At 56.7% G+C, this 23,068-nt stretch overlaps 2 protein-coding genes and 1 long non-coding RNA gene across 7 annotated transcripts in view; 1 reads left to right on the top strand and 2 right to left on the bottom strand.

Annotated features, from left to right (window-relative positions):
* Positions 1-713: 713 nt before the first annotated feature.
* CDK9 (cyclin dependent kinase 9) lies at positions 714-5,298 on the bottom strand. The gene is made up of 7 exons (XM_036112801.2): positions 4,643-5,298; positions 4,098-4,179; positions 3,221-3,311; positions 2,698-2,864; positions 2,408-2,579; positions 2,102-2,250; positions 714-1,613 (listed from the first exon to the last, which is right to left on the bottom strand). The coding sequence occupies exons 1-7, from the start codon at positions 5,083-5,085 to the stop codon at positions 1,248-1,250; spliced, it is 1,470 nt and encodes a 489-aa protein (XP_035968694.2). The 5' UTR covers positions 5,086-5,298; the 3' UTR covers positions 714-1,247.
* Positions 5,299-8,646: 3,348 nt separating this feature from the next.
* On the bottom strand, positions 8,647-12,923 carry LOC144380077 (uncharacterized). Its single transcript, XR_013443848.1, has 3 exons — positions 12,797-12,923; positions 10,233-10,325; positions 8,647-9,855 (listed from the first exon to the last, which is right to left on the bottom strand). It is a non-coding gene; the product is annotated as an uncharacterized LOC144380077 (long non-coding RNA).
* Positions 11,563-23,068, top strand: part of SH2D3C (SH2 domain containing 3C) — a 28,913-nt gene continuing 17,407 nt past the window's right edge. Inside the window, exons 1-3 of one of the 5 annotated variants that reach the window (XM_078061809.1) lie at positions 14,106-14,170; positions 15,107-15,410; positions 16,282-16,400. In XM_078061809.1, the coding sequence (XP_077917935.1) occupies positions 15,365-15,410; positions 16,282-16,400 (165 nt within the window). In that variant the 5' untranslated portion in view covers positions 14,106-14,170; positions 15,107-15,364. Of the gene's footprint in view, positions 11,722-13,698; positions 14,171-14,196; positions 15,411-16,152; positions 16,401-23,068 lie in introns of those variants that run through there. The other 4 variants (XM_036112788.2, XM_078061811.1, XM_078061810.1 and 1 more) reach the window with 4 other exon arrangements.

The following is a 23,068-nucleotide window of genomic DNA, read 5'->3' as shown; positions in this document are numbered from 1 at the left end:
AAAGGCCTCCTCCGGTGACAGAATGTAGAATTTGTCTTAAATGTGTCTGTCCCCAGCTTCACACTCACAGCAAATGTATCCACCAAAATGTGCTGCTCCTCCAAGGATTATAGCTCTGACACGTGACACCTCAACCTTCCCACTGTTCTGTCCTTCTGCTCACTCGCCATCCTAATCCAAGTGACTGCCACCTCCCCAAGACCCTGGAGATCATCCTCCAATGGCTCTGGTCCTTTCTCTCTTGCCTCCCCTAGGCCTCCCACTACTCAGCAGTCTGAGGGACCTTTGCAAGTTATAGATCTGTTGTCACTCGCTGATGGAGAGCCTTCTGCAGCCTCCTGCGCTCATGAGTCAAGTTCGAGCACGTCAGGTGAGCCAGGGCACACGGTAGACCCTCCCCAGTTCCCTCTCCGGGGAGCCGAGACCCTGTCCCTGTCTTCCCTCTCCCTCGGACACCGAGTGGACAGGAGCAAGGGAGCATCATAGCGCCCACTCTTTGGTGGAGCAGGACAACAAGTGTTCTGGAAGGTACTCAAAAGAAAAAGAAAAAAAAAAAAAAAGACAAAAGTCCTCTGCAATTATGTCCAGGGACATGAACTGGGATGAAGAAAAGAATCAAGACTTGACAAATCAAATCCCAATCGTTAGGCCCACTGTGCTGGCCACAGGGTGAAGAGCTGGGGGTCTGAACACAGAACACAGCACGCAGCCGCTTACTGAAAAAAAAGTCAACTTTAATTGTAACTGACCAAACGGTGTCCAGGAATGTCTCCAAACTGAACAAATGAAACACGATAAAATTCTCTATTGAAGAAACCAAGTTTTTGCCAGCCCCAGGGCTTCTGAGGGTCGGGCCAAGAGTGGCCCACTCCTGGGGCCGGTTCTGTCCCCCACGCAAGTCTCTCATCCTGAGAGGAGGGCTGGCGACAGGCGAGGGACCTGTCCCTTCCTATCATGCTGGGAACTCTTAGAAAGTCACTGGTGGGGTGTGCCTCTCCTCCCACCCCATTCCTGTCTGAAGGTAAATGGAAAGCCAGGGAACACGGCGAGGCACCCCAGTGCCCTCCTGGCCTTTCAGCCACAGCTTTCCTCCAGTCCGCTCAGCTGGTGTTCCCAGTGCCCCAGGGTGGGGATGAAATAAAATAAGCACTAGAGAAAACTCAGATGCCCCATCATCTCCACAGTCCAAGTCACAAAGCAGAAGAAAGAATAGAACCACCCTAACGAAAAGCACGGGCAGCTGGCCCTCAGAAGACGCGCTCGAACTCCGTCTGGTTGGTGGTCGCGGGATTGCGGCTCTGGTTGGTGGACTGCTGGGTGATCTGGCTGCCCTTCCGGCGCGGCGGCGCCAGATACTCGAACATGGACGTCAGGTGGGTGGACAGCATGCCCTTGAGATCCGAGGGCATGGGGTCTGACCAGAAGAAGTCGTGGTTGAGGGCGTCGTCACTGTCGATGCGCTGTGCGGGATCCAGCACCAGCAGCTTGTCGATGAGGTCCAGCGCGTAGGGGTCTCGCACATAGGCCTTCAACCTGTCCTTCACCTTCCGTTTCTGGCCCTTGACCAGGTCCAGCTTCTCAAATAGCTCATACTTGTCCACATTGGGCCATACCTGCGCAGGAGGCATGGAGACAAGATGGGTGTTAATTCAGGGGGTGCGTGGCTTGTCCCCTGGCTAGGCACCCGAAGGGACTAAAACTTTCCCGTTCAGATGCTCCCAGACCACCCTTGGAAGGCGAACTTGACCTCTCCAAGGTAAAAGCAGCAGTGACCACGTATCTGGCACACACCAAGGGCCAGGCCCTTTTATACAGTCACCTGGAATACATCCACCCAGCCTGATATAGGCATGGTTGTTCCACAGAAGAGAAACTCCGCTCCGAGGTGAGGGATTCAAATGCCCTCCCCAAGGCCACGAACTGTGATGGGGGCGAGACTCAAGCATAGCCCGCGTGGCTCTAAAGAGCAGGCCCTGTCCGTCCACCAGCCACCTCTCCAGAGCTTTCCTTCTACTCCGCTCCCCACTCCTCCCTTGCCAGGAGGACTTCTGGATCTCTGCATCCTGTGGGGACCAGGGGCCCAGGCAGCCTGGCCACGCACCTCAGGGGTGATGGAGCCACAGAGCTGGCTGATGAGGGCAAGCTGGTGCTGCTCGGTGTTGCCCTGCATGATAGGGCTGCGGGTCCACATCTCCGCCATGATGCACCCAGCACCCCACAGGTCAATGGGGGGGCCGTAGTCCCGCTCCCCTGGGAAGAAGAGCGCACCAGGAGGGCCCCTTGAGCCCGAGAGCCTCCTGAGACGCAATGCCCCGGGGCCGGTGGCTCAAGAAGCCCTGGCAGTGGGGGACTGAGGCTGGGTAAGTGCCCAGCCCCTGCCCCCCTCCGCCCGCTCGGGAGTCCTCACCGAGCAACAGCTCCGGGGGCCGGTACCAGAGCGTCACCACACGGTTGGTATAGCGGTTGGGCTGGCTGTTCTTGGCCAGGCTGAAGGCCCGGGCCAGCCCAAAGTCGGCCAGCTTCAGAACCCCATCGCGAGTGATGAGCACATTAGCTGCCTTCATGTCCCTGTGCAGGATCTGCAGGAAGCGCGAGAGGGCTCCATCAGGTTTCCGGGGACCCTTCAGTCACACCCACCCAGCAGTGGGAGCCAAGGCCAACCCAAGCCTCGGTCCCTTTCCCCACTCTGACCCCCACCTTATTTCTGTGGATGTAGTAGAGACCGTTGAGCAACATCTGCATGACCTTCTTGATCTCGGACAGTGTGAACTTGACTAAGACGTTGCTCAGCAGCCCAGCAAGGTCATGCTCGCAGAAGTCAAACACCAGGTATATACTGCCTTTGCAGCGGTTATAGGGGGAAGCTGAGATGGGAAGAACGGGGGGAGGGGGGAGAAGAAGAAAGTAAAAAACCCCACGCGCAACTCATTTTCCCACAACCAGCTTCTACCCCTCCAACCCGTGGACACTCGGATGTCCGGCTGTGCATTCCTTCACTGGAAAACTATTTCCTGAGTGCCTCCTCTGGGCGGGGTGCTGTGGCAGGCCCTGGGGCAGCAACAGCTACGATGAAGGGACCCGAGACAGCAGTCACAGTTGGTATGTCTGGGTTAAGAAGAGGCAATTTAGGTGTGTCCACTTCCAACTTTGCAAACAAAGCCTTAGACTGTAAGTCTCATTTTCCCCATCTGAAAATGGGGGCAAGATCCAGACCACATACCTTTGGTTCGACAAATCTCAATCAAGTTGACCACATTCTCATGTTTTAGAAGTTGGAGGATCTTGATTTCCCGCAAGGCTGTAATGGGGAACTGGGTAGGAGAAACACAGCAGGGTCAGAGGTGAGTGAGTGAACTACAGACCAATGAACAAGCCATGGGGTCCATATTAAGGGACACAGGTGGGAAAAAAAGAGTAAGGTCATGGGCTCTAAAATCAGCTGCCTCAGACGCTTTATCTGTAAAATGGGTGTACGAGTAGTATGTGCCCCTCAAGCAGCTGGTGTGAGACAATAAACCAAAACAGTGGGACTTGACACACACGCTTCGCCTACTAGTCACTAAATGCTCCACAGTTTCTTCAACCTTTAAATTTTAGCTCTATGTCTGTATTATACTAGGTGGTAACAAAAACATTTATTTAAAGAAAGTCCTTGCTAAGAAGCAGGTCTCTGGGAAGCTGGACTAGGGCTAAGACAAGGTACGGAAGGGGACTGCTCCTTTTCAACTGAGTTCCAGCCACCCTCTTAAAGCCATCGCGTGCAATTTCTTTGTACCTTACACAAAACAAATGCTAAGGAAACAGTGTTTAAGCACTGTTTAAAGGCTTCCTAACTTCAGGAAACGAGGTGCACTCTGCAAGCATGAGCTCCCCCTCCTGGCCCCAACCATATTTACCTAAGAATGAAATACCAAATGCTCTAAAACATTTGAATAAAAAAATTCAATTCAGAAGTCAAGTTCTCTGGAATACAGAAATGCCCAAACTACCACACACACACACAGATTCTCGAGGCGAGAGCCCCAGCACAAGTAGGGTGGAAACCCAACCCCGTGCCCAGGGGAGCTGGCAGGCCCGCCCACCCGGCCCGTACTCACCCCCTCCTTCTCGTTCTCCATCAGCACTTTCTTCAGAGCCACCTTTTTGCCGGTCTTACGGTGCTTTGCCTTAAATACCTCCCTGCAGGCCGAGAGGGAGACCCAAGAGGTTTCATCAGGCCGTTTCGGCAGGGCCCGCCCTTCCCCCACCAGAGGAGGAAGGGCAGGAAAAAGGGATTCCCCGGGCGGGGCTGGGCCGGGTACCCAGGGCACTCCCCTACCCTGCCACCCGCTATCTGCGGTCCTTCTCCGAGGCTCTACTTCCTCCCTTCAGTCTCCTCACCCAGGCGTCTCTCGGAGAGCCCGATCCCCTCACAGGCTCCTCTCTGCAACCCCTCCCCGCCCCCCATCACTGGCCTCAGGCTCCTCCCCGCCAGCCGGCTCCGTCAGGCCCTGGCGGGCTGCGGTGCGGCCTAGCGAGACCAGGAGACCCGTCTGGTACTCCGGGGCTTCCCGACCACCTTGGGCTCGGCCCTGGGCGCTCCGACGTCGGCCCTGAGGCGTGCAGGCCCAGGGTTCCCGGTCCCCCGGGGGCGCAGCCTTACCCGAAGGTGCCTTGGCCGATCTTAGCGAGCTTCTCATATTTGGACACCTCATCACAAAAGGGGCACTCCACCGAGTCGTACTGCTTTGCCATGGCCGCCTCCAGCGCGCCGCTGCCGCCGCCCCCAGCCGCCGCCGCCGCTGCTCCCGCTCCGGGTCCCGCCGCCGTGCTCCAGGCCCCTCCGCGGCCGCGCCACTTCCGCCTCCACGGCCACTTCCGGCCTCGCGGCGCCGACCCCGCCTCTTCCGCCCGCCGCCCGCCGCCAGGCCCCCTGGGACTTGTAGTTCCCGGGAGGCCAGGAGGAGCCGGAGCTGCAGAGGCGCCTCCGCCGCCGCCGCCGCTGCCCCCGCCTCCGCCGCCGCCACTGTTGGCGGCGGCCCCGATCGGGGGCGCGGGGAGCCGGGGCGCCGGGGCTGGGGCTCGGGGCGGTGCGTCCCGCTGCATCGGCCCGGGCCGCCGCTGCTGCCGAAGCCGCTGCCGCTCTGGCTCCCGATCCGGGGCCAGCCGCAGTGCCCTGCTCCTCCTCCTCCGACGGCGCCGCCTCCGCCGGGCTGCGCGGGGCGGCGGGCGGGGGGGTCGGCCCCCGAGCCGCGGCCTGGGGGCTCCCTGGCCGGGCCCGGGCCCGGGGCGGCCGGGCGAGGGGGCGAGACGGGAAGAGCCGACGAGGAGGCGGCCCGAGAGCCCGGGAGGGGGCGCGTTATAAAGGGGGAGGTGCCCCAGCCTCGCCCTCCCCTCCCCCTCCGCCCGCCCCCTCCCTCCTCCCTCCCACCCTCCGCGGCCGCACCTGCCGCCGCCGCCGCCGCCGCCGCCGCCGCCGCCGCCCGCCCGCCCGCCCGCCCGCTGTCCGCCGGCCGCCCTCGGCGCGTCACCGCCCGCGGCCCCTCCTCCGCCTTCGGAGGTGGGGCCCCGCGCTCGACACCTGGCTGCGGGGCGCCTTGCTGCGTGCCTCAGTTTACCCCCACAGGTCAGCTGCCGCAGAGAGCCCTCTCCTCCCCGGCTCGGAGTGCTCCTCCACAGGCGAAGGCGGGAGGCGCCGAGGGAGCGGCCTCCGGTCCTGGGAGGAGAGAACGGCCCCCGCCGCCGCCTCCCCGGGCCCCAGCCACCCGCCGTTGACATGGCAACCGACGGCCGCAAGGGGGCGCGGCGACACTGGAGGCGGGGAGCGAGCAACGCCCGGGCCTTCCAGCTCTGGACCCCCTGTTTTCTGGAAGGCAGGGATGAAACCCACAGGAGCCCCATCCCCGCCGAGCTGCGCCTGGGCTGGTCAACCTGGGTCAGTATCACAAAAATAGTTAGCATTTAGCCAGAACCCCTGTGTGCTCAGGAATTGCTGGGCATTCCTGCTGAACCCTGCTGAATCCTGAATCAACCGCCCCATCGGCAGGTTGACTAGCCCATTTTACAGAAGAGGGCATTGAGGTTCAGGGAGGTAAGGTCATTTGCCCAAGGTCACAGAGTGACAGCTCTGGGACTGGAACCTGGTCTGTCTGATTCTGAAGAGGATTCTCCTGAGTCAGACTATTTACAGTCTGGCCAGGGGTATAGCAATGGTGCTGTTTGAGGCCTGCTGTCCGTATGCCAGGCACCAAGCCCACCACCCATCTCCTTCTCTGACCCTATGCCGCCTTCCCCTACTCCAACCCTTCCCCTACTCCAACCCTTCCCCAGCATTTTCCTGATATCTCCCCGGCTCTAGGAGCCTCTAGATTCTTCCTCCAGCTCTACTCAACAATCAACCCACAGCAAATCAGTTCTTTCTACCATCTCTGCACCCCTTCAGTCTGCCCCTCCTCTCCACCCCTCTGCTGATAGGTCCTGAGTCCTGGTCTTCCCAGTCTGGCCTCTCCATCTGTCCCCCTCACAGCACCTTCCAGGTCCTTCTAAAATGGGCTCTGCCTGTATTTCCCTCCCCCGCTGTCTTTCAGGGAAACACAAACTGTGACATTTGAGGCTCTTTCCAGCTGTCTCCCAGGCCATGGTGGCAGGAATCTCCCTCCTGCGCTTTGCTAACTCCTTGGACCTTCCCGCCTTCGGGGCTGTGCTCCTCATTGTACCCCGTTATCCGTCTCCCTGCAGGAAGCCCTCAGGGTGGCCCGGCAGCCCTTACCCTTCATGGCTGGGCCTTGCAGCCTCCTTGTAGGAGGAAGCAGGTCTGATTATCCTGGCGTCCCAAGAGACCCTGTTCTGGGGGAGGGCCCTGCCACGGAGGGCCTCGGGGGCCAGGTGAGCACTAGGGAGCCCCCTCCGGAGGGCAGTGTGAGGCCATCGAGGGTTTTAGGCAGCCATGAGACATGTCAGGGAGTGATCTGGGGTCAGCTTCATGGGTACACTGTAGAAGCAGGGAGGCCATTGGCTAAATTAGGGGTGGGGAGGGCAAGGAGGGAAATTGTAGTAATTATAATTTGTGGAGGGAAAATAAATGGTCCAAGCCGTACATGCAGCACTTTCTGAGAATTATCTCAATTCTCACTGAGCCATAGGAAGTAGGTACTATGATCACCTCTGCTATACACACAAGGACGCTGGAACGCAGAGGTAACATCACCTGGTCAGGGTCAAAGAGCTGGCCAGCAGCCACATTGGTATTTGAACCAGGTTAATCTGGCACAAAGCCCAAGCACTTAGGCATGTCAGAGGCAGAGCTAGGGCACAGCCAGGACCCAACACCGCTGGCCTAGGTATCCTGGATGCCCATGGGAGGCGTGGGAGGGAATGGTAGTATTGGAGGTGTACTGTGTCTGGGGTGGCCTCCACCGTCAGACTCTCAGGCTGGGGCCCCTGCCTATTTCCCATGAGCTCCCCCTAAGTCACATCCTGTGGGCAGAGGCCTCAGAAGATGTTCCGGTGATGTTGTCACCTCCACCCGACCATCCCTGGCCTGAACCCCAACATCCGCCAGTCACTTCCCCTCAGAGCTTTGGGCCCTCGGCCCTCCCTGGCAGAAGCAGTCAGGAGCCCTTCGGAAGGCAGCCCCCACTGCCCCGCCATGGGGTCCCAGATCATCCAGGTGGCAGTGCGAAGAAATTAGGTCCTAGCTGGAAATGATTTCTCACGGACTCTGATGACTTCTGATTTGCTGGTTTGAGGAAAATGTTTCCTGCTTCCGTGGATCAGCTAAGCTGGCCAAGCCAGGCATGTGGCCAGGACTCAGTAAATGCTTGCTGACTGACTGACCATACTCTGTGAGAGCCTCTGGTCCTGCTGCCATTTAACAGGGAAACTGAGGCACAGAGTAGAAGAGGGAGTTACTGGCCAGCTGTTTGACTCTGGCCCAGACCTTCTGTTTTCCTCTCCTGAGCAGGGACAGGTTGGGGGGCATATGGAGGGAAGCAGAAGACAGGCTCATGGGTGGGCTGCTCCTGGCTGCTGGGTTGTCCCAGGAGACAAAGGGGCACTGGATACGGAGAGACCAGACCGAGGATGGCGGGGTGATGCTTGCGGCCCTGTACGCCATGGACATTCTGCCCACACCAGCTAGGTACTGACTCTGGGCTCAGCCCTGTGTTGCTGTGTGTCATTTCCCCGGAGCTTTACAGTGCCCCTCTTAGGAGGTTGCTCATATTGGGCCCAAGTTACAGAAGAGGAAACTGAGGCTCAGAGTAATGATGTGGCCTGCCCGAGGCCACACAGCCAGGAAGCTATGGAGCTGGGATTTAAAGCCAGGTCTCTGCTTTCAAAGCCCAGGGTCGGGGTGCCTGGCTGGCTCAGTGGGTGGAGCATGCGACTCGATCTCAGGGTTGTAAGTTCAAACCCCACATTGGGCATAGAGCCTATTTAAAATTTAAAAAACCGAAAACAACAACAACAACAACAAACAAAGCCCAGGCTCATTTACCATCAGCCTACACAACCCCCAGTACCAGACAACTGGGTCAAGCCGGGAGAAGACTGAGACCGACAGTATGGCAGTCACGGGGCCAACACGGATACGGAGGGCCAATTCCTCTCTCAGGGAACAGGCGGTCTGTCTGGAACATGTGAATAAAGACGCAAGTGAATGTAATATGGATAATACTCGCAGGATAAATGTTTTATTTCACTGCCACAGGATCATGGGAGAGATGTTGTGTTTGTCCCATTTCACTGATGGGAAAAACAAGGCTCAGCAAGGTGACATGTCTTGCCCGGGGTCCTGCACATGGGATCTAAACTCAGGTTTGCCAGGGTCCAGTGCCTTTGACTATGAAGTTGAAGGATTCCAATCCCTAATAGTACCTGGCCAAAGTGCAGGCCACTGAGTCACAGACTGGGGGAAAGGGGCAGGAGGGAGGGGACAGAAACCAAAGCAGGGTTCCCTAGGGCACTATGGCTCAATCTAGGCTCAATCTAGAGCTGGGGTCATTCAATGGAGGCAAAATTTGCAGCCAGTTGGTAGGGCGGTGGCGGGGGGGAGCGGCGTGGCGGGGGTGGGTCCCGCTGAAGTAGAGGCCCGAAGGCAGGAAAGCACTTGTATGTTCGGGGCTAGAAGCACACGGGCTGCTCTGGGCTGGCCTCCAACGCAGGCTGAGGAGGGCCTGCGGGACAGCCGCCCGCCAGCAGGTCCCCAGCCGCACTCCCAACGGCCACTCAAGGCAGCACAAAGGGGGCTCTGAGCTCAGCGGAGCTGCCACACTGAGCCCCATTCATTCTCCCAGGGACGCAGCCACTGCCCTGGCTCCCAGGCCAACGGCAGGACTGGCCTAAAGCTCACAAGCCACAGCAACAGACTCAGCACGGCCCGGGACTCCCGGCTCTCTCGGACCGTGGGCTCTCCCCTGGGGTCTTCTGGGCCTGTGCCAATCTGCCCCCCGCCTGAACCACCCCCACCCCTCAGCAACAACCACCAGGGGCTGCCAAGGCCACAGCAGATTAGCCTGGGCAACATTTGCTCCTTTCATCCTCCCAACAACCTCTGGAAATGGGAGCTCCTGTGAACCTATTTCATGGATAGAAACTGAGTCCCAAAGAGGTAAAGTGTCTCATGAAAGGTCACACAGTAAGTCGGGAGTGCCAGAAACCCAGCACTTAGCCCAAGTCACTGGGACTGCCTCCCGGGAGAGAAGCCAGGGGAACCACCCTCTGCTTCCATGAGGAAGACCCCTAGCTACCACCAGGCCGCAGGCCCTTCTCTCTCCCCTGACAACTGGAGGTGGGAGGGAGCACCAGGCTGGAAGCTAGGACACCTGGGTGTCTGTCTGTCTAGTCTCTGCTCCTCTTCAGCCTCAGTTTGCTCATCTGTAAAATGGGACGGTACCAACACTCACCTCACAGGTCTGTTGTAGGGACTCACTGGACGATCTGCGGAGGCTTACAGCTCCATGCCTGGCTCATGGTCAGGACTCAGTAGAAGGACCTTTTCTTCCCAGGTCCATGACCCAGAAACCCCATCCTTTCATTTGAACTTTGCACACTGGTCCCATCCAGGCCTGTCTATGAGCAGGACTCTGCTGTCTTGGTCTCATAGGGTGTGTCCCTTTTCCCCTGAGGGCCTCAGGTTCCCCCTCATCCCATTAAGAAGGTTTAGTCAGATGCTTCCTCCACCAGGGCCCATCACCCAGCTGCCGGGGTTGGGGGGGGTGCTGTTTAGGAGCTGTGGGACTGGAAGTCAGTACCTCAGGTTCCAAAGCTGGACAAGCAGGTCCTAACTCCAGGTCAGTTGACTTTGGCGGCGGGGGGGGTGGGGTGTGTTGGCTCAGTTTCCCCATCTGTAAAATGGGGACAAGAGAAACAACATTTATCCCTTAGGGCAGGAGGACTGAGCTCTCTGGCTGGAATGTACTAAGAGATCAGAAGATGTTAGTCATTATTTTTACAGAGGATGCAGGAAGGGCCCCATCTGACCTTGGACTCCCTCTCTCATAGGCCCGGTTGCCACAAGGTTCTGTTTCTCTGTCCCTGCATTCAGGGACAGAGGATAAGCAGAGGGACAGGATAAGCATGTCCAATCATGCTGGAGCCTCTGTGACTTAACTGTGTCCCTTGCATTTGTGCTCATTCTAGAGATCAGGTGCCTGGGGCTTCAGGGGCAGCAGTAACTTGCTTGCAGTACACAGAGCTGGGATTTGAAACCCCTGGTCTTGTAGCCGCCTCAACACCAGCAGCTGCTGACAGCCTCCACAGGTGTCTGGGACAACCTTTGTAGGGGAGTTTCATTTCCTCATCTCTTTCCTGCCCACATGAGCAAGACACACACACACACACACACACACACACACGTTGTATGGTGGAAAAGCACCAGGCTGTGGGCTAAGGGACCTAAAAGGGGGGAGATGTAACCCCGTCTGTGCCATCGAGCTGCCATATGACCTGGGACAATCCCTCTGCCTGCCTGCGCTTCAGTCTCCCCCTGTGTGTACAATGGGTGTGGTGGACCAAATTATCACCGTGTCGCCGCTGGCTTAAGAAGGAATGATCATGCCTTGGTGGCCCCCCATTCTGTGCCAGGCTTTGCACCAAGCACTAGACCCTGTGAGGTAGGCGTGGCCAATCCCCCCTGCTCACAGTGAGGAACTTGAGGCTCAGGGAGGTCAGTGGCCTAGCCAGGATCACACGGCAACAAAGTAGCCAGCCAAGGCTGGAATTTGGGTTTGGGTGGTCCCAGGGCCCCAGGCCTAACCACAGAACTCTTCGCTGCCGCCAGTCCTTCCCCCAGACACCGAGGCTTAGAACAAACTGCCCTGTGGGCCGGCCTGACTCTGGCCAGACCCCCTGACAGCCCCCCGCCCAGCAGGCTCCATTCCTGGGGCCTGTGGTTTGTCTCCCGGGCCCTCCAGGTCCCATGGGCTTGTGGTCTGCTCCCTGCCCCCCTACACCCCACCCCCAGCCAAGGCCAAGGAGGCAGCCCCAGGGGCCCAGAATGGGGGAGGCCCTGGCCCCCGCCCCCTGTGGAGAGGATGGGGAGGGTGGAGCTGTGGGAGTTTCACTGGTTTAAAAATACACAGAGGAAGCGAGTGAGAGGGTGCGAGAAAGGGGAAGGGGAGGTGAGGGAGGAACCTCAACGTTGATGTCCTGAGCTGCGAGTGGCCACTTGCCCACCGGCCAGGGGCTTTGCATGACTTGCCAAGATGACGGAGGGGCCCAAGAAAGCCGGCAGAAAGTTCAGTGAGTGCGGGGTGCCCTTTGCACTGCCCTTCATCCCTCTGTCTGTCCGTCCAGCTCAGCCTCTCTCTGCATTGCTTCTTTATCACGGTCTCATTTCCGTTTCTCTTTCTGTCCATCTCTGCCCCTCTCCGGAGCTCCCTGCTCTGGGTTCCTTGTCGCCAACCCTCCAGCACTCTGGCCTGGTAGCTCTCTCTGTCTCCTGCTGGTTTGGTTCTCCATCTGTTTCTTGTCTCTGACTCTCCCCATTTCTGTTTCTCTGTTCCTGCATTCATCTGTGTGTCCATCTCTGGTTTTCTTGGACCCCATGGCCGGGCAACTGAAGACTTCCACACACTCCACACCCTGCCTCTGGGACTGGTTCACACGGGGGGGGGGGGGGGGTGCGGGAAGTGCTGGGTTGGAAGTTACTGGGCCTGGAGTGTGTGTGGGTGCGCCATGGGATGCTGTCCCACGTCCCCAGCATCAGTGACGCTGGGACTTGGTGCAACTCGATGAGGGGTCACAGCCACCAAGGCTCTATTTCCCCAGGGTGGTCCCCTCCTGGTCTCAGCAAACTTCTGCTTCCCCTGAGTCCTTCGGTCTGCCGGCATGGGGGTGGGAGGGGGCTGGTGTACAGGGCCAGGATTATGACTGCATTCCGATGAAAATACTGGGGCCCAGAGACTTGCCTGAGATCATATAGGGCTTCAGAGCAGGGCTCAATCCCATGTCCCTGAATTCAGGCCTCGGGTTCCCTCTACTGTCCCACTACTGTTTCCTCCAGACCCCCCGGTGCCCAAGAAACCGCAGTTCTTGGTCCCCCTCCTCGCACTGGCACATTTCTGGCCCATGGCATAGCTTTCTAAGAGCGGGGCATCAGAATCAGTGTTTGTCAGAAGGCAGAGGTTAAGACCAAGTAGGGAGTGGGCAGGGCTGGGAGGAAAGCTCCAGAACACTCACACACACACACACACACACCCCACCCGAGTCCAGAGCCCTGAGCCCTCATCCAGGCTCAGCCCTGCTGTGTGACCCTGGGCAAGTCCCTCCCCTCTCTGGGCCTCAGTTTCCTCTCTCATCAATGGGGGCATCCTACCTATATATTCCAACACAGTGGTGAGGACCCGAGGAGGCAGAGGGTGCCCAGGAAGTGAAAATGCCAGGGTTTTCCCTTTTCCCTCATCTGGAGGCCATAGGGTTGTCAGATAGTGGTGGCTTCGAGGAGGGGCAGTCCCACAGCTGGGGGCGGGGCGGAGGGAGCGCACACGCACCCCTGCGGAAATGAGGAGATGGTATCACCGAGCCCTGCCGCCTGAGTCAGGACCTTGCGCTCAGCTGACAGGAAGGACAGAACCTCAGAGAGTGGGCTCCCCAGGCTCCCAACAACCCCCTTCTCATTTCATCCCCCGCCCCAGGTGCTCAAACACACCCCCCTCCCTGCCCCTCCTCCCCCACGCACACAAACGCTTCACCTGCTGGCTAAGCCACCTCGGGGCCGTTCCTTCCACAGCTCTAACCTGCACTTGGTCATCTGCAAAAAGGGAAATTAAACTTGTGCCATTGAACTGTGCTGGGACTTCAGTGAGGTGATGCTTGAAGCATATTTGACCAACCAGAGGCATTTACTGTGATCACCATCATTATCTTCATTACTTGTGGAGGCTGTTATGTTATTTACATGCTTTCCTTCAGTCCTCCTGCTGCCCACAGGAGGTGGGTACTACAGTCTCTATTTTGCTGATGTGGAGAATGGGTCTCAGAAAGGTCAAGCGACTTGCCTAAGGTCACACAGCTAAGATGTGCAAGAGAAGAGATTGAAGCCCAGGGCTCCGTGATTCTAGAGCTGCCGGGTTATACCATAACAGAGGGAATGCCTGTGAAGCCCTGACCCTCCCTGAACCCTCAATAAGAGAAGCGACATGTATTTTTTATTGTTATTATTATTGCTGCTGACATTAACTCCTTTCCCTCCTCTTCTCCCCCCCAACCCCCAACCAGAGTTCTTCAAGTTCAAGGGCATCGGGAGTCTCTCCAACCTCCCTCGGTCCTTCACTCTGAAACGGTCCTCAACCACTATCAGTCTCGGGTCCCATCTGGAGCCTGATCCCTTTGAGGCTACACAGGATGACATGGTGACTGTCCCCAAAAGCCCCCCAGCCTACGCCCGCTCCAGTGACATGTACAGCCACATGGGCACCATGCCTCGTCTCAGCACCAAGAAGGCTCGGGACCAACAGGCTACCCAGGAGACCAAGGAGGTGGGCCCAGAAACCCACTTGGTGCCCCAAGGTCTGCCCAACCCTCCAGGTGTGGAGGCAGCCAAGGAGGTGGTGGTGGGGACCAATGTCCCCCTGGAGGACACGCCAGCAGTGGGACCCAACCCTTCTGCAATGGGCCCCATGGAAAAGCCTGAGGATCCCAGGGCAGACAGAAAAGAAGAAAGAGCCCCCAGGAATGTGCCTCCAGAAAGGTGGGTGCCCACCAGGGGAGGGGGAGGGTGGGACCTGCAGGAATGGTGTCTCCAAGCCTCCTGCCAATAGAGCCTGGAGAGGACCCCCCGACACACACAGCGAGGGGGGGGAATAAAAACCCTACGCATTAATCAAGTGCTTACTACAGACCAGGCACTGTGCTTCATCCTTCACTTGCAATTAATTCTCAAAAAACAAAACAAGGGACACCTGGGTGGCTCAGTCGGTTAAGCGTCTGCCTTCGGCTCAGGTCATGATCCCAGGGTCCTGGGATCGAGTCCCGTATCAGGCTCCTTGCTCAACGGGGAACTTGCTCCTCCCTCTGCCTGCCTCTCATTCTCTCTGACAAATAAATAAAATATGTAAAACAAAACTAAACAAAAACAACTGGGGAGGAGATTCTGTTATTCCATATGACAGACGAGGAAGTTGAGATTCAGAGAGGGAAAGTCATCTGCCCCAGTCAGGTTGCACATCTGGCGAATGACAAAGTGGGATTTGAACTAAGACCCACCTGACTTGCCCTAGGCAGCCTCCAGCAGGGGCCTTCCGTGGCTGGTTGGGTCCCAAACCCAATCACTGGATCCCTGCCCAGGGCCCCCACACCCAAATCACCACCTTTAGTTCTGCTGGACAGCACTGCTCCCCTGGGTGCCACTTAACTTAATTATAGGGTAAGTTGAGTTCATGAAAAATACAAATAGTGATGATATGACCCTAGCTCCCATTTAGGAAGCACCCATTCTACTGGGTGTCAAAACCAATGTTACTCACAGACAACTCTGTAAAAGCATCTGTCATTAGCCCCATCTTACAGATGGGGAAACTGAGACTCAGCCAAGGTGGCAGAGCTAGATTTGAGCAGAAAACCGCCTGCCGCTTGTGGCTGCACACTCACCTCTCACATTGTACCCACCACCTTTGAAACCCTGCAGCTGTGTGCTTCATGCCCTTGGGAGACTCCTCAATCCCATCCATTGCAGTCTCCAGCTTTTCAACGCTCACAGCCTGTGTCTAAACCACACTAGTCAGATGTGCTTCTTGAAATAAAGAAGAAAAAGGCCCCAGCTGAGCAAAAATAAACCTCTCTTCAATGGCTTTTCCCTGAGACACCAAGCACAGCTTCTGTGCACTGGGGTAATTGAGTCTAGACCTCTGTTCAACGGGGGAGCAAGACTTTGTAAAGCTGCAGGATGAATCCAGCCCAGACTCTGCCTCTTACTGACTGCATGACCTTGGGTAAGTCTGTTCCCTTCTCTGAGCCTCAGTTTCCTCGTCGGATAGAAGGGCATAATGAGAGCACCTACCTTGTAGGGCAGTGATGAGAATTCAAGAATAACATACAGGACTTGTAAAATCTTAGCACAGTGCTTGGTACACCGCAAAGAGTAAGTGCTTTTCCTTCGTCTCTGATATCTCCAGGCTGCCGTCTTCTGCCATGCCCCTCCTTAGTTCAGCCTTACTTGGGCGTGGAGGAGCAAGGATTGTTTTGTTTTGTTTTGTTTTTAAGATTTTATTCATTTATTTGACAGAGACACAGCGAGAGAGGGAACACAAGCAGGGGGAGTGGGAGAGGGAGAAGCAGGCTTCCCGCGGAGCAGGGAGCCCGATGGGGGGCTCGATCCCAGGACTCTGGGATCATGACCTGAGCCGAAGGCAGACGCCTAACGACTGAGCCACCCAGGCGCCCCGAGGAGCAAGGATTGTATGTGAGGAAGAGGGCCTGATAGGTTCTGGGCCGTTCTGAGGCATCCTAAGGTCTGAGATGTGCATTGGGAGTTTGCAGGAGCGGGGCGCATGGAGGGGCGTGTCTAGGGGCGTGGCCTTTTCAGGCTGCACGGCGAGCTGTCGGGGGAAGCTGGCGTTGGAACCCGGCGGGCGGAGGAGGAAGGGTGTGCTCGGGGGGCGTGGCCTTCCCGGCCGCGGCCACGGACAGATGGGGGAGGGCGGAGCGAGACAGGAGGCGGAGGGGCGTGCTGGAGGCGGGGCGTATCCTTCCCGGCGGGAGGTGTAAGCTGTGGAGCGGCCCCCGGCCGAGGGCGAGGGGCGTGTCCGGGGCGTGGTCTACAGGTCAGGCCCCGCCCCCGGAGTACTGCACTGAGCTCCACAGCTCCGTGGCCTGAGAAAGGCGGGAGCCATCGGGCTGAGGAGGTGTCCAGGCTGCAGGCAGTGACCGCGGGGAACCATGACTGCAGTGGGACGAAGATGCCCCGCACTGGGACCCAGAGGGTGAGTGACTGAGCTGGGCCTGAGGAGGGCCTGCGGGGTTGGGAATGGTTTGAGGGGAAATCAGTGCCCTTGGGGCAACCAACAAAGCAGGATACCCTGTTAGCATCAGGGATTTTTAAGTTTCCTTTTGGTGTAATTCTGTCCCTGCCTTGTCCTTGCACAGGTTGGGCATTTACTCCGCACAACAGTCCCAGAAGAGGGGCACTATTATCATCCCCATTTTACAGATGAGGAAAGGTCTGATTTACTTGCCTGCAACAGTGTGGAAGGTTAGAAGTCTGCCTTCCTGGCTCGTGCCCTTAAAGGCTGGGCAGCCCGTTCCCCTCCAATAGGGCCAGGGTCTCTGGGAAGGATGGTCCTGAGAAACCTTGAGGATGTCAAGTCTAGGACCCAGGCTTCCACCCTGTGGGCAGGGGCCCTGGTGGTCCTGGCAGTGTCTCCGGCATCAGGCCTGCCCCACAGCTGGCAGAGGAAACAGACTGCCCTCCATCCCCCAATCATCCAGAGTGTCCAGTGGTCCTGAGGGGGGTGGGGTTAGCAGATTCGATTGAGGCCCCTCCTGGTGTCCTAAGACCCAGTGTCCCACTTGCCCTCCAGACCAAGCAGGAGGCCAGGAATTAAACGTTTCTTCCAGGAGCCCCTGAAGCCCAGCCCTGCATCCCGGAGAGCTGCTTTGCCTGTATGATCTCAGATTTGCCCTGCCCTACTCTGGGCCTCAATCTCTCAGCAGCCCAGATGGGACTGGAATGGTCTCTGATGATACATACAGTTTGGAGAGGAGGATATTTGAGAACTGCCACTGAGCAAGACTGGGGCCCCATTCCCGAGTGTCCCAAGGGGGTCATCTCAGTGGCTGTTCAGGGAGTGGTCTAAGCTGAGGTAGATGGTGTCCCTCCCCTACCCCCTGGGAGGCAGGCTGCACCTGGAGCAGAAGGAAGGAAGAGGAAGAGGTGAGGCTGCAGGAGTTTCCTGGTGCCCTGTTCCCTGCTGAGATCATGGGGGATGAGGAGGAAGGAGGGAGGAGGGGCCAGCAGCAGGAGGGCTGAAGAGCCTTTAGCTCCCAGAAAGGAGAGCACCAGCCTTGCCTCCCCCTCCCCCCCCCCCCCCCCCCCCCGCACCTCAACCTTCTGCAGGGAAATAGCAGATCCAGAGAGCCCTGACACCCTCCCCTTTGGTCCGTGGTAAGGAGGAAGAAGGGGAGGCCCAGTGAAGGAAGGAGGCCCCAACACCTTCCACCACATCCATGCCTGCACACAGGAACTGTCAGGCCAGGGTCCTCCAAGAGGTGGTCAAGATCCGGCTCACAATTGGCCAGACCCTGCCTGAAGCACCCCACAGGTGCCATCTAGTACCCAGGCCCTGTGAAGGACACCTCTACTTGCTTCATTTTACCAGTGAGGACACCAAGACTCAGAGAGGGGAAAGGATTTTCCTGGGGTCACAGAGAGATTAAGTGACAGAGCCTAGATTTGATCCCAGGCTTGACCAGCCCCCAAGTCACTAGGTCACATTTCACCTCCCGCCAAGTACAAATCCCAAAGCCATTTCTACGTTCCTTAAATGACCTCCCATAAGCCCCTGGAAGGGAGATAATGGGAGCTCATTTTACGGGTGAAGACACTGAGATTTTGTGAGGTTGCTTGAGATGACACTTTAGTTGAGTTGGAATTTCATTCACTTTAATATTTACTGTGATGCAACTATGCCCTAGACACTCTTGCAAGTTTTGGGGAGACAGCGATGAGCACAGCAGACAAAACGCTGCTGTCATGGAGCCCCCATTCCAGTGTGGGGGAGACGTGATAAGACAGGAGTTATATGGTCATACAGAAGAGAAGCGCTGGGAGAAATATTGAAACCAACTAGGGGAACTGGTCACAGTAGGGCAATGTCTGGTGGTAGCAATTTAGGAAGGTTAGCCAGGAGAAAGGTCTCTTTGAGGTGATGTTTGGAAAAAGGGATGAGGGAACAAACCCTCTTGATATCTGGGGAAGAGTGTGCCAGACCAAGGGAACAGCAGGTACAAAGGCCCTGAGGTAGGAGTGTCCTTAGCATGTTTGAAGAGCAGCCGAGACCCACAGTGGCTAGAGGAGATGAAGATGGGGCCTGGGGAGTGGAATGGTGGGAGGCGAGGCCAGAGAGGAAACGGGCTCAGATAATGGAAGGTCTGGAAGGCCCAGCAAGGACCTGGCTTTGACCCAGGGAGATGCAGCCATCATGGGCCTTGAGTAGAGGAGGGCGTCACTCTGATTTATGTTTTATGAGGACCTCTCCTTTGCGGAGGGTTTGAATGCAGTTCTACTCATCGTAAAGTGTCACACCCAAGTGTCCTTTCCTCCCTGCCAGATCACAGAGACCCAGGCCCCTCCACCCCACTCCCAGGGCTGTTCAGAGGGAGATTTGGAGAAGGTGGCACCCCACAGGAGAGCTCGGGACACCCAGCCCTGTGCCAGGCACCGAGAACAGGCCAAGAACCATCCCCCCCCATCCCATTTCCTTTTGGAATGTTGATTCTGGTCCAAGAATTCCCAACACTCCCCAGAGTCTCACGACCCTCTCGGCCCTGCAGAGTGACGTCAGCTGCTGGGCATCTGGTAGTGATTACCCACCAGGGGAGGGGGCTGCGGTGGGCCTAGCCTGTTCGGTCTCCTCAGGCTCTGGGCGGCTGGTCCTTGTCTTCCGAAGGGGCCCAGCTGCTCCCGGATCTCATTTCCTGTGGAGACTTTCTCACAGTCCTCGAGACCCCCGGATGCCTCAGGCTGTGGGAACTGCACTGGCTCAGGAAGAACGGACTGTACCCCCACCCCCAGCTGGAGCCACATCCCCCGAAACCCTCAGGGGACCTTGTGTGCAGAATCCTGGAGCTCTGTGGAGTATGGGGAGGAAGTTGGGTACATCACTGACTGCACAACATTGAGCAACTCACTTGCCCTGTCTGACCCTCAGTTTCCCCATCTGTATGTTGGGGACAATAACAGCACCCGTGTCATAGGGGCACTGTGAGAACTAGATGAGGTAGACCATTTGTCCTGGGCTTAGCCCAGGGAAGCTCCAGTACAAGGAACTGCTCTTGCTCTCACCATGCCCATGTTACGGAAGAGTTCACTGAGGCCCACTGAGGGGGACATGCCCAAGGTAACGCTGCTTCCCCCCTCCCAGTGGAGGGCCCTCTCCAGAGCCTGAGAGGATCTTCTCTCCTCCCATCCCTGCTCCATTCCTTCTTCTTGACATCGATTCTGGGCTCATGGTCCCATTGAAATATTAGTTTTCTTTGCCCTCCCCTCCCCACCTTCTCCTCATCTCCACCCTGAAGCGCTCCCCTTTTTCCAGGGGAGCCTGCCTCGTGCAAGGAACGGATCTAGTCTGAGCCAGCTGTGTGTCCTGGACCAAGTTACAAACTCCACACATGCCCTCCCCTTTGCTCTTCTCCAGCAGAATTTGAATATCAATTAGTAGCTCTCAGGGCTCAGAAGCCTCAGACAGAATGGCCCCCATCTGCCCTATCCTCACAGGGCTGGTACCCTTTCTAAACACCTGCTGGCAAGCTCACCACTGTCAAGAAGACCGAGGGCACAGAATGGTGGAGAAGGAGCAGGGATGTCTTCAACACAGTGGCAGGCAGCCCATCTTACAGGAGGTGGGGCAGGCCAGGGGCTAAAGCCAAGAGCCTACCTGGCAGAGAATCCCAAAGACCCCATGGCAAGGTGCCCCAGGGAAAGACTTTCTACCTCTGCTCTCTCTGCTCAGGGCCTTTAAAAACTAAGGAGCACAGAGCACTATTGCTTTTTGGCCAGGGTGAGTGATGGTCGGAGCGAAGGGTCGAAAGAATCTTCAGTCCCCCAGGAAGGGCAGAATGGGAGATCTTCATGGCTGGCAGCTGGGGCAGCAAGAGGAGCCTCGCAGGGTTTGGGAACTCTGCACCCCTCCTTTTCAGGATCCTTGTGGCCCCTCTGGGGAGACAGTTATGCCCATTTTACAGAAGAGGACAGTTGGACCTCAGAGAGGTGAAGGCAGGGGGAAAGCTGAGAAGCAGGGAGGCAAAGGTTGGGGAAGTGTCCACGTGGCCAGGCCTGGAGGCCCAAGGGAACAAACTGGGGGTCAGAGAGGCGGTAGACAGGTAGTGGGCCTCTGCAGAGGGCAAGGCTGCCCGTGGCAAGGGAGGGCCAGGGTGGGATGGGACAGCAGCTGCTCTCTACTGCCTCTCCTCCAGGATCCCTTGGGGGGCCTCACCCTTTCCCCCGGGCCAGGATGGAGGCCTTGAAAGTAAAGCTCAGATTTAAAACTGTGTTGGGGAAATAAAGGATAATGGGCTCTAATTACTGCTCATTAATCCAATTAATTAAGCTAATGTATGCAATAAGTGGTATCAGTTATCGGAACAAATCAGTTAATACAGGCAATTAAAGGGGTTGGTTATTTGAATAATTAATGTGGCTGATTAATGGGACTGATTTAGCTCAATTGTCAGTATTATTTATTAATTGATTTCACCACTAATATTAGAGAGGAAGTGCCTTTTAAGTCCATGAAATAAAAAATAAGTTAATTAATTGATGGAGCTGAGTTTTTAAAAATGGAAGCTTTGATTTCTGCATTTGATCATTACAACGGGAGGGAGAATGTTCTAGAAATCTCTAAGCACACTGTGATCTGAAGGCCAAGTAGGAACCACTCTGGCCCTAAGGGAGAGAGGAGGTTCCAAACAAAGGGAACATCATGTGCAAAGGCACTGAGGCTGGAGGGAGCAGAGCTCTTTGGAGGATGTGCAAGCAGGCTAGAGTGCACGGAGGAGCAAGGGGACAGAAGAGGGTTTTCTGACTGTGCCAGCCACAGAGAGCTGAGCCTTGAGAACCAGACTTTGTTGCATGGGGCTGCTGTGTGACATGTATTCATTCAAAAAAATCTTTATGGGGTGCCTGGCACTGCTCTAGGCAGATCCCAATTCCTGTCCTCTCAGAGCTTATGTTCTAGTGAAAGAAGATAGTCGATGCATGGCAGGTCAGATGAAGTGCTTCAGAGAAAAAGTAGAGGGAAGGGAGGTGGGGAGTGCTGAGAAGTTCACACTTTCAGATGGGTGGTGGGGGAAGGCCCCACTGAGAAGGGGACATTTTAGTAAAGATCTGATGGAGGGCAGGGTGGGAACTTGGTGGTATCTTGGGGGAAAGTAGTCCAGCAGAGGGAACAGAAAGTGCAAAGGCCCTGAGGTGGGGACAAAAGCCAGCAGGAAGCCAAGCGTGGCTGGAGCAGCAAGAGTGAGGGGATCAGGATAGGACATTGGGTGGGAGAGATGGTGAGAAGCCAGCCTGTAAGGCTGTCATGGGACTTCGGCCCTTACTCTGAGTGACACTGAGGGCCACTCCAGTGAGTTGAAGCAAAGGAGATCCGTGATCTGACTTTCACTTTAACAGGAGTGCTCTGGCTCCTGGAGCGAGCACAAGTCACAGAGGACACACACAGAGGCAGGGAGGTCAGTGATGAGGTGTGGCAATAGTCCGGGCCAGTGATAACAGTGGATCAGAGGCAGACATGGTGACATTATGTCTTGGAAATCCTGGAGTGTTGTAGAGGGGCAGGGTGATGTGATGGGGACTAAGTGTGGCCCCAAGCCGGCAGTTTCCTGGGCCTCGGCCTCCGCCCTGAGCTCCCCCATTGGCTCTGCCCACCCCAGCCCACTTGCACTTTGGTGCAGGCACCCGCCTCCCCAAGGCTCTGTTCCCTCCCCAGGGCCCCAGGGGAAGGAGACAGGAAGCAGGAGGAAGCACTGGGGCGATCCCAGTGTCCTGGCCAATCTGTTCCCAGCAGTGGGCGGATTTCCGGGACTGAATGGCCGGAAACTCTGGGATGGGACACCTCACCCGGGAAAACCTGGCAGAGGTGAATGTGCAGGGGAGGGGTCCCCACTCCACCTCGCTCCCACCCCTGCTTCTCAATGAGGAGCCCCTGGCCTCAGGAGCTGGGAGCCCCGTGTGGAATTCTGCCCTGGAATACACACCTTATCCGTGTAATTTAATAAATTATGTTTATTTTATTAAATTTATGACATTTAAATTTAAATATTGGGCTTTGGATGGGAGGAAGAAGTTCCCCAATGTTTGACCTCCCTCCCTATTTTGCAGATGGGAATACTGAGGCCTCTCCTAGCCAGAGAACCAGGGCCCAGCCTGACAAAATTAATCCTCATGCTAGTGATCAACACTGGTTGAGTATTTACTATTCATGTCTTCCTTTAAGCAAACGTAAGCTCCTACTATACGCCGGGCACTGTGCTGGGGGCTTAATGATGAATAAGACAAAGTCAATGCCCTCTGAAGTTGTCAGGTGGTTAACAGTCAACAAATAAATGTAAAATGATCATTTCAGGCAGAGACTGAGGAAAATAAAGCAGGGCTGAGGACAGAGAGTGAAGGACCAGGGACTCTTCTAGGTAGGGTGGTCAGGGAAGGCTTCTCTGAGGAGGGGCATTAAGCAGAGCCCTAAATAAACTAGGGGGAGGGGCAAGCTGCATGAAGATCCGGAGGCAGGGCATTCTAGGCAGAGAGAACAGCAAAAGGCCCTTGTAAGAGTGAGCTTGGCGAGGAGGCCAATGTGTCTGGGCAGAATGAGGGATAGAATGAGTGAGGGAGGCATGTTGGGGTTTGGCGAGGTGGGTGGTCAGGCGCCACCAGGCT

The sequence above is a fragment of the Halichoerus grypus genome, chromosome 14 (assembly GCF_964656455.1).
Source record: "Halichoerus grypus chromosome 14, mHalGry1.hap1.1, whole genome shotgun sequence".
In the NCBI taxonomy this organism is placed as follows: Eukaryota; Metazoa; Chordata; class Mammalia; order Carnivora; family Phocidae; genus Halichoerus; species Halichoerus grypus.
The sequence above is the reverse complement of the archived record's forward strand: the minus strand, read 5'-3'. Positions and strand labels throughout refer to the sequence as shown.

Bases quoted from the DNA above. Each gene is read 5' to 3' on its own strand.
- CDK9 (XM_036112801.2), bottom strand. From the start codon at position 5,085: ATGCAGCGGGACGCACCGCCCCGAGCCCCAGCCCCGGCGCCCCGGCTC. The intron at 2,865-3,220 runs GTATGTGGTCTG...TTCCCATCTCAG, and splicing joins TGAGATTTGTCGAACCAAAG to CTTCCCCCTATAACCGCTGC. The intron at 2,580-2,697 runs GTGGGGGTCAGA...CGCTTCCTGCAG, and splicing joins ACTACATCCACAGAAATAAG to ATCCTGCACAGGGACATGAA.